Here is a 9023-nt window from a genome sequence, read left to right as displayed (position 1 = left end):
GCAAAGAGGGAGTAAGCTTATTTTGATTTGAATGCTCATTTACGATCACAGAGTAATTTTTTTTTTCGTTCCAATTTTCTCCACAGATGTGAATCGTATGAAGAGCTATTTCGGGCACACTAGATTGTTTTTGCATTCTCTTCTCGAGAATACAACATATATTACATAAAAATACAGTAATCAATGTAGTTGAAAGAAAGTTCGAGTTTGAGAAAAATAAAAGCAAATTAGTTTTCTATATTCCTTTTAAATCCGATAAATATAAAAAATAACGGTAAGATGGTGGGTATTTCAAATAAAAGACTTGTTCAAAATTTAGCTCAATTGTTGATGAGTACGATACACAAAACACAAAACTCTATACGAAACGGGACAGAGTTCTTTGAGCGATTCGTTGAAAAAAATGCACATGCGCAAAATGGATCCTCTTGACTGTGTTATCTACTAACACATGTGTGCACTGCACATGCACACATACACAGATAGGAAGAGAGAATGGATTGTTTCAATGAAATGTCTCAATAAAGAACCAAAATTTCATTTCGTTGTAATTTCAACTCATTCCAAACTCAAATATCAATTCAATGAATTATTATTAAATTGAGTTTTCGTTTCGTGACAGCATTGCATGAAAAATTGCAATATTCTATGCACAAATTAGGAATCAAGTCAAATATTGTTCTGACTTTGACTCAAAAGTGAGTGAATATACGTCAAAGCAAACAAATATACGCTGGTTTGATTTGAGTTCTTTTACATTTTTCATCTATCAACACATATACGCAGAGTGAAATATCGAACATTGAATTCAATAAATACACATGTGTGTGTACTGAAATTGTGAAATGGGAATACAAGCCATTTTTGCTTGACATATATCTGCTCTGCAGCAAAAAGTGACGCTCATCTGTTGATGTGACTGCTTAAATTTCAGTTCGATCAATTATTGTGAAATTGAATTTTGGTTTCAGAATATTAGTCAACATTTTTTTAAAGCATAGAAATGGAATCAAGAGAAATTCCGATTACCCGTGGACAGGAGTGCAATTCATCGAGTTGCTCAGAACCATTGAACCTTGCAGACATAAATGATGACTGTAAGATACTCATTTTCACATTTTTAGACTGAACGGATCTGATAAATGTGGCGGAAACCAGTAAGAAACTTCAGAAAGCAGCTTGTGATGTTTACAGACGAAAATATGGCAAGGGAAGATTGTGTATAGTAGATGACTTCAGGTATTTAGTGAATACATTCTGAACAATTTTCAAAATACTAAAACATATATGTTGTAGTCCCTCCTATGTTCCATCACGAAATGTCGACGTGTATAAGCCCGGTAAAGCATTGAAGATTTTGAGGAATTTTGGACATCTGGTTTCATACATTTATCTGCGTCCAAAAACGTACGATTACCCATCCACCTTTGTATTTCTCCTTGAGAGTTATGTGGCAGAGTATTGTTCAAAGACATTGAGACAGTTTATGTTGGTTTGTCCACCTAAGTTTTTATTCAAAGAAATACGAAACTCATTCATAAACGTGGAGCATATCAGTTTAGACCAATATAGAGCACCCATTTCTGAATTTCCATTCAGTTCAACTTTTCCAAATCTGAAGTCGCTGGAGTTGCAGTTGGGTTGGAACGGACCCACACCCATTGCCTTCCCATCTGTAAAAAAACTGTGTATTGATGCATGGAAAAGTAAAAAAAATGAATACAAAGGATTACATTTTGAAGCAAACGAAATTAACGAATTGCTGAGACTCAATCCACAATTAGAAGAGTTGGAACTAAATAACGGTATCAGCGATACTATTTTTCAGGATATCAACCTGCCCGAGCTCAAACGCTTCTCACCACGAATGAGATATTATCCAAATATTAAAAATGCTGATCGATATCATTTCGAAAATGTTATTGACTTCCGTTTTGATATCTTCCATAACGGTAAAATAACAAACATTCCATTCACCTTTAGCAAACTAGAACGCTTTGAATGTTCGTGTTATGCAAACGATGGTGCAATCGAGTCATATATTTTAGATTTCATTGATGAGAATAAATACTTGAAATCAATTATACTGACCGGAGTAAGAGGTAGAATTGATAGTTTACTTCAACGAGTGTCTGTGTTGCCAAACATAGAAGAACTGAGTGTTGAAGCTTGGGCTCGACCTGTTTCATCAAATTTCGATCTTATTTCCAATTTATTTTCAAAGAATCCATCTTTCAAGAAGTTTACTTTGTGGGGGTGGCAAAAGTACTTGGAAAACTTAATCAGCGAAACGGATTCAGCGAAATTAAAAAATTTCAAGCAAGAAACGGAATTTGTGCGATATACAACTACACTAACGTGGACATAACCATGAATATTGGTGACATTACTATGAAAATGGTTGCGTTTGCTTTTAAATTTTACAATAATAAATGTGACTTTTTGAATTGAAAATCTATTCCGTGCATTTTTCTTTCTGTATTTTATCTCTTGCTGCTAGCTGCAATGCTTGCAATGATCGTTGGTTCTGATATCATTGAGCCCAACAAAGCCCAAATTGTGTTCGCGATGGTTTCGCTGTTAAATGTTGGACTCAATAAGATCTGGTATCGTTTAGCGACGAATCGATGATTTCAAACTGCAGCTGTTTAACATGTGAAAATTGATAAAGATTGATGTGAAACGGCCACGAAATGTGTTCGTATTGTACACCTGGAAATACTTTAAGAACATAAAATACGCGTACACATTTACACATTCGTGTCAACGGAACAGCAATGGAAACACAGCTGTTCGAAATCGAAATCGAAATCCAGGCATCGTTATCTCGATTCCGACTCGATGTCTTCGACAATATCTGTAATTTAAAATAACTTCACAAGCATATAGTCAGCATTAGGCATCATAAATTTCTTCTTTCGGAGGTTTCGGTAACTAAAAATAAAATCAAAAATTAAGTTAAACATAAATAAGACTCAATTGAGGTTAGGTTAATTTTAACATCAGCAATGCTCAGTTAACGTAAACACATACACATTCAGTTCACGATTAATGGTTCTATCTGATAAAAAAAAACTCATGGTAAATCTTACCCATTCCATTCGCGTTCATTTATTTGGCCATCGATTCTTCAACTGATTTCAGCAGTTTAGCAATTTGATGGGCTTAACAGCCAAAACACCCGCTTCCAGAAATCATTTGCGACAGCAGCAATTATGACACTGTCAGATTGTCAAATTTTTGAAACGTCAACGAATCAATCACCAACAACCATGTCGCACGTTTTCAAATTCTAAATAGGTAATGCAATTTTTAAGAGTTGAAATGGAACTAAATAATCAAATAAAATGGGAAATAATCACAACGGCACAGATTGAGAATCAGAATAAATTTTGGAGAGCGATTTCGTTAAGCGTTACTAAGCCGCATCTCATAAATCGACGATTGGCGGGTGCTGAACAAATATGTGTGTTTCGCAGCAGTGACAATGGTTTGAATGCCGATGGGCGATTCATTGATCGAATGGTGGATCTCATCGAGAGCAAAAATGATGGTGAAGTCAATGTAGATTTCCTAAAAGCCGCGATACATCGATTTTACACTCAAAATGACTTCGAATTGATGGATATCCAGGATCTGTCCAAATGTGATTTGAGCACAGAAAGGCAAATCTTAGTCATTCTCAACAAATTGTTACCCAAAAATCTAGTATCACACAATTGCACGTATGAAATCAATATTTTAGGTGAGAATAATTAACGAATCAATCTATTTATGTCTTCGTGTTATGCTTTAATCCACCTTCTTTGCAATTCAGACAGCGGCAATAATCAAGCGGCATTTTTGAACTTGCATCGGAATCAAACGACTGGATTCATCAAGCGGTTCGTGGTTCATTTGAAAGACAGCGAAAAGACGGAAATGGTTTTGATGGCACCGAATGTAGTCGATGAAAACTTCATGCGTCAAATCACTTGGATAAAACATGTGTTCATTCCGAAAATATCCAAATGGATTGTGTCTATGGAAACGGACTATGGAGAAAGAAAAAAGTCGGCATTCGACGCTGTTGAATCGCTTTCGCTGATCAATCTGACGGAATACAATGGGCTGTACAATGATTTGAAAGTCAAGTACGGGGAGCATATGGTCAAGGTGAGAGCTGCAATGGTTTTAATTATGGTTTGAATGCGTTCACAAGATATGTAACTCTTTATTCCAGATTTGGCCAGAAAACACTGACCCACTGAAATTCGTGTATGAGGATGTAGCAATTGCCACCTATTTGATACTGCTGTGGCGTGAAGAACGTCGTCGACTGAATACGGATCGTTCACAATCGTTTGTGGACTTGGGCTGTGGAAATGGACTGTTGGTGTACATTTTATCCGGCGAAGGCCATCGGGGATATGGAATCGATGTGCGAAAACGTGGCATTTGGGATTTGTACCCCGAAACCACTGTACTCAAGACATTGGCAATAGTTCCATCAGATAGCTCACTTTTTCCAGACGTTGATTGGATCATTGGAAATCATTCAGACGAATTGTCCCCATGGATTCCGGTCATCTCCGCTCGTAGTTCATACAATTCACGATATTTTCTGTTACCATGTTGTGCATTCGAGTTCAATGGGAAAAAATTTCAGCGTCGCAATGGCACTGTAAGTCAGTACATGGGCTTTCTGAACTATGCACAGGAAATCAGCGATGTATGCGGGTTCAAAACGCAAATTGACCGCTTGAAAATACCGAGCACAAAACGAATTTGTCTTATCGGAAGCGAACGTACGTACACTGCTGCTGAGCAAAGCGATAGAGAAAATCGAATACAAGAATTCATCAATACCAGCAGCAAAACGACAAATAGTGCGAGCAATTGGAATAATGACTTTCAACCGCGATCAGACGTTGAAAAAGTTCAAAATTGTTCAAAAGTCGATAAAAGTATCCAGAAGGAAATTGTCGACATCGTATTTGTCGAAGTGATGAAGAAGAAACGATTTTTGGCCGATTCCCATAAACCAAACTGGAACTTGGGTGGAAAAGTGTCGCTGGTCGATTTAGCTAGAATCATTCCCGGTGATAAATTGAAAGCATTGAAATCCGAATGCGGCGGTCTACAAACATTGCTCAAAAATCATTCGCAAATTTTTCGCGTGATTCAAGGAGCCGTCGAAATTAAAGTGCCTGCCAAATGGTGTGATAAGAAGCGAGAACTTGAAGCGAAGGGCATTAATGTGCAATTAAAACAGAAACCATGCTGGTTTTATCACAATCATCCCGATGGATGTCCTTTAATCGACGATGACTGTAGCTTCAGTCATTCGAATTGTTGAGTAAACTATATCTGAAAGAAAAAAAATTGATTTGGACAATAAAATAGAGACGATTTGTTTATAAGCCAACAACGGAATGGTTTGATTTCTTGTAAAAACTAAAAAAAAAACATTTTTTTTCGGTTTCAATGTTCGAAACAATCCAGTTTTATTGTGAACTAATTAGGATACAAACAAAAAAAAATGATTAATGCTAACAAAAATTATGTTTAAATGGGCGCAGCCAATACGCAGCCTACACGAAGTATTTTATCCGTTTGGTTGGAAAGAGAAAAAAAATAACGAAAATGCAACGGTCAAATTGAAATATCCTGGTTTGTATTTTCACCCAAACGAATGTCTATCTATGTCTAAATTAAGCGCATAAATTGGTAAAAAAAGAGTGTGTAAAAAAACGAGTTCGTTTAATTGTTTTATTTTAAATGTATGAGTTAACAACAGTTTTCAAGTTTTTTTTCTTCTCCTTTTTATAATTTTGTTTTTGTATAGTCCCGCGTTACACTTGAATTGAATATTACAGAATAGAATCGCCAAAAATTGATTGGCAATATTTGATGCTGGAAATGAATTTGGTTGGCATGCAACACATTTTATGCCCAAAAAAACGTACTAATCTCACGCAATATTAAGTAGTGTCATTCAAGTAGATTTCTTTTTAATTTTGGTTTTCGGCGATTATTGTTGTTGAGTGTTTTTTTTTACTTTTCTCGATAGTGTGTTGTTGTTGATTTTATTTTGTTTTTTTTTTTATTTTTTTTTTTAATCATATGATAATGAAATATAAAGGCGTTTTGAAATTGTGGCCGTGATTGATACACGTTGCATCGGGGTTGTTGGTTGCTGTTGTTATGGTGGCAAACTGTTGTTTACAAGTCTTCATCCTCTTCTGGTAATGCGGTTTCCTGGGCTTCTTGCAGATCCTTTTCAATTTGCAATTGCCATTCTTTGTCCATTTTAACTTCTGGTGGCAATAGAGCGGGCATTGCGACGAATTCTAGATTTGGATCACCGACCAATTTACGGGCCAACCACAAGAATGGCTTCTCGAAGTTGTAGTTTGATTTGGCCGAAATGTCGTAGTACTGTTGGAAATGAATACGAATGGAAGACAAATGATGTTTATTACATTGGTTGTGAACGGAATTGAGGGCATTTTTCAAATGGAATTTTGCGGGAAAAAAAAAGAAACAAAAATTGATCTATGACTCACTTGAAGATTCTTCTTTCTGTGGAAAACGATGCTCTTGGCCTTGACTTTTCGATCTTTGATGTCGACTTTGTTGCCGCACAATACAATTGGGATGTTTTCGCACACACGCACCAAGTCTCGATGCCAATTTGGTACATTTTTGTAGGTAACACGGGATGTTACATCAAACATGATAACAGCGCATTGACCTTGGATGTAGTAACCATCACGAAGACCACCGAATTTCTCCTGACCGGCTGTAATCAAACGAGAAAAAAAACAAAACAACAATGAAACACAATGTATGAATTATTGAGCTAGATCGGGAGATAGAGATGTACCCGCACCAGCTCAACCGCTGCCATTGCTTATTCGCTAAATTTCTATAGAGTTGAGACTGAGAGAGAGAGAGAGAGAGAGAGAGAGAGAGAGAGAGAGAGAGAACGAGACGTTTTGTAACACTCACCAGTATCCCAGACGTTGAAACGGATTGGACCACGATTTGTGTGAAACACGAGTGGATGGACTTCAACACCAAGTGTGGCTACGTAACGCTTTTCGAATTCACCAGTCATGTGACGTTTGACAAAGGTTGTTTTGCCAGTACCACCATCACCGACAAGAACACATTTGAATGTTGGAATATCTTGTTCTGTTGCCATTTTTTGCTCTATTGTCTAATAGCTTAGATACAGCAGAAATTATCTGTAAAAAGAAACAACGAAAGAAAAATATGCGTTAAAAATGTAGCCGAAATTTCGGTCAACTAAGATGGCTAAACAAATTGAGTGAAAAAAATTCTCAAACCCTCTATGGTCTAAAAATTAAAGTATTTAAAAAGAACAGAACGCATCATGCGCCCGAAAAATACACGCTTGCACATGAATATTCCGTTTGTTGCATTTTGTATTTATTTTTTGTTGTTGCTGTTGCATCTTCCATTTCGTTTGTTGTTTGATGAATATTTCATGCGAACGATGAACGACAGTTGCTTTGGTTCACAGGCGGATGACGAATCGCTTGCTATTGATAGTTTTCTTGGGAACAACGCAACACACAAGGAAACCCTTGACTAAACGGAGTATTTTATATGGCTACACATACAAATGAATGGTCCGCGAATACCGATAGAAACAGAGAAAGTAACAGAAACAATTGAAATATATGCCATGTATCATCGTGATAGATGAGGTTAGACATATTATGTTATGTGACGTCAGAAATTCTGACGAATGAATCTCGCAACGAAACGATTGGAATATTCCTTATTTAGCGAATTTCATCAAATTGTGAAAATCAATTTTGTTCCAAACAATGATGAATTTTACGACCAATGGAAAAAAAATGCGACAACAGTCAATTCAACACACAATAATTGTTGGATTTTACGAAGCGCGTCTCTTTTGCAAACGCTTTTATATTTGCGCATTTTTTTTTCTTCTTCATCTTTCGATACAAGCTAATACAATTTTTTTTCTCTTCGCTTACTTGTCACCGTTTCAACAGACAAAAAAAAACACACTCAAATGAATCACAAAGCTACCAACAAAATTGTACAATTGCAATAAATTAAATTGACTAACTAGAGAAAATAAATGAAAAAAGAAACAAATTGCAGGAAAAAAAAAACTTTTAATGAAAAACCGAACGCAATCAATGGTCCGCTTCGACTTCTTTTTTAACTGCTTCGGCAAAATCAAATGTGCAAAAACATTCGCATAAGCGTTTTTAATACTAGCTGCTGTTGAAGAAATGGCGCTCTTTTACTACGGCTACACGGGATTTTCATCATAAAACTAACACCATTTTTCTGCAAAATTCTACATTTCGCACACAAATTTCACAAAAATAATAACTTATTCGAATAATATGGGACGATTGGCATTTATTTACCTCGTTTTATTCAATAATTTGCAATGGATGATGCTCCAAACGGGCGATTTTATTAAAATGCTGTTTTTGTCGTTTTGGTTAACAATGGCGCGCGTTATAAATGTTCGCTTGAAAACTGCTTGCTATTTTCAAATTATGGTGGCGTATTTGCTACACACAGTGTATATGCTATGTGCTCGGGATGCGTTCGTGTGTGCGAATGTATGTGTATGCGTGTATGCATGTATTCGTGTGTTTGTGATGTTGTGTGGCGGTAAAATGGTTTTTTGGTGGGGATAAAACCAGCATACACATCGTGTGTCTGTGTGAATGTATAGGCATGCAGCATTGTGAGCAACTGTCAAACAGCTTCTGGCAAAATGGTCGTGTTTATACGACGGCTATTCAAACTGTCATTGACAAGTACAAGGCCCAACATAAAATTCATTTTTTAAATGCCACACACTTTTTATGTTCATCAAATAAATGCATCGAAAATTGAAAAACATCATTAAGATTGCATTTACGAATTTAGTTGGGAAAAAAGCGGACAAAAATGCCGAATTTGTGGCCATTGAATGAGTGGTCCGGTGTGCGTTTACACTATATCATTCAACGGAATGG

At 36.4% G+C, this 9023-nt stretch overlaps 3 protein-coding genes across 4 annotated transcripts; 2 read left to right on the top strand and 1 right to left on the bottom strand.

Annotated features, from left to right (window-relative positions):
• Positions 1-1136: 1136 nt before the first annotated feature.
• LOC129571678 (uncharacterized) lies at positions 1137-2458 on the top strand. The gene is made up of 2 exons (XM_055451494.1): positions 1137-1239; positions 1297-2458. The coding sequence occupies exon 2, from the start codon at positions 1487-1489 to the stop codon at positions 2366-2368; it is 882 nt and encodes a 293-aa protein (XP_055307469.1). The 5' UTR covers positions 1137-1239; positions 1297-1486; the 3' UTR covers positions 2369-2458.
• A 570-nt stretch (positions 2459-3028) lies between these two features.
• Positions 3029-5407, top strand: LOC129571676 (probable tRNA (uracil-O(2)-)-methyltransferase). The gene is made up of 3 exons (XM_055451490.1): positions 3029-3745; positions 3818-4155; positions 4223-5407. Exons 1-3 carry the CDS (start codon positions 3304-3306, stop codon positions 5336-5338), a joined length of 1896 nt encoding a protein of 631 aa, XP_055307465.1. The 5' UTR covers positions 3029-3303; the 3' UTR covers positions 5339-5407.
• Positions 5408-5737: 330 nt separating this feature from the next.
• On the bottom strand, positions 5738-8612 carry LOC129571677 (GTP-binding nuclear protein Ran). Of its 2 annotated transcripts, none has more exons than XM_055451491.1 (4): positions 8421-8612; positions 6994-7232; positions 6549-6784; positions 5738-6420 (listed from the first exon to the last, which is right to left on the bottom strand). In XM_055451491.1, exons 2-4 carry the CDS (start codon positions 7187-7189, stop codon positions 6205-6207), a joined length of 648 nt encoding a protein of 215 aa, XP_055307466.1. In that variant the 5' UTR covers positions 7190-7232; positions 8421-8612; the 3' UTR covers positions 5738-6204. The 2 variants fall into 2 exon arrangements, with proteins under 2 accessions (XP_055307466.1, XP_055307467.1); XM_055451492.1 differs by lacking the exon at positions 8421-8612 and adding an exon at positions 8016-8292.
• Positions 8613-9023: the final 411 nt, after the last annotated feature.

This window comes from Sitodiplosis mosellana, unplaced genomic scaffold, assembly GCF_009176505.1.
Source record: "Sitodiplosis mosellana isolate CC-2019 unplaced genomic scaffold, AAFC_SMos_1.0 Smas_scaffold_3115, whole genome shotgun sequence".
In the NCBI taxonomy this organism is placed as follows: Eukaryota; Metazoa; Arthropoda; class Insecta; order Diptera; family Cecidomyiidae; genus Sitodiplosis; species Sitodiplosis mosellana.
This window is presented reverse-complemented; position numbering and strand designations above follow the sequence as displayed.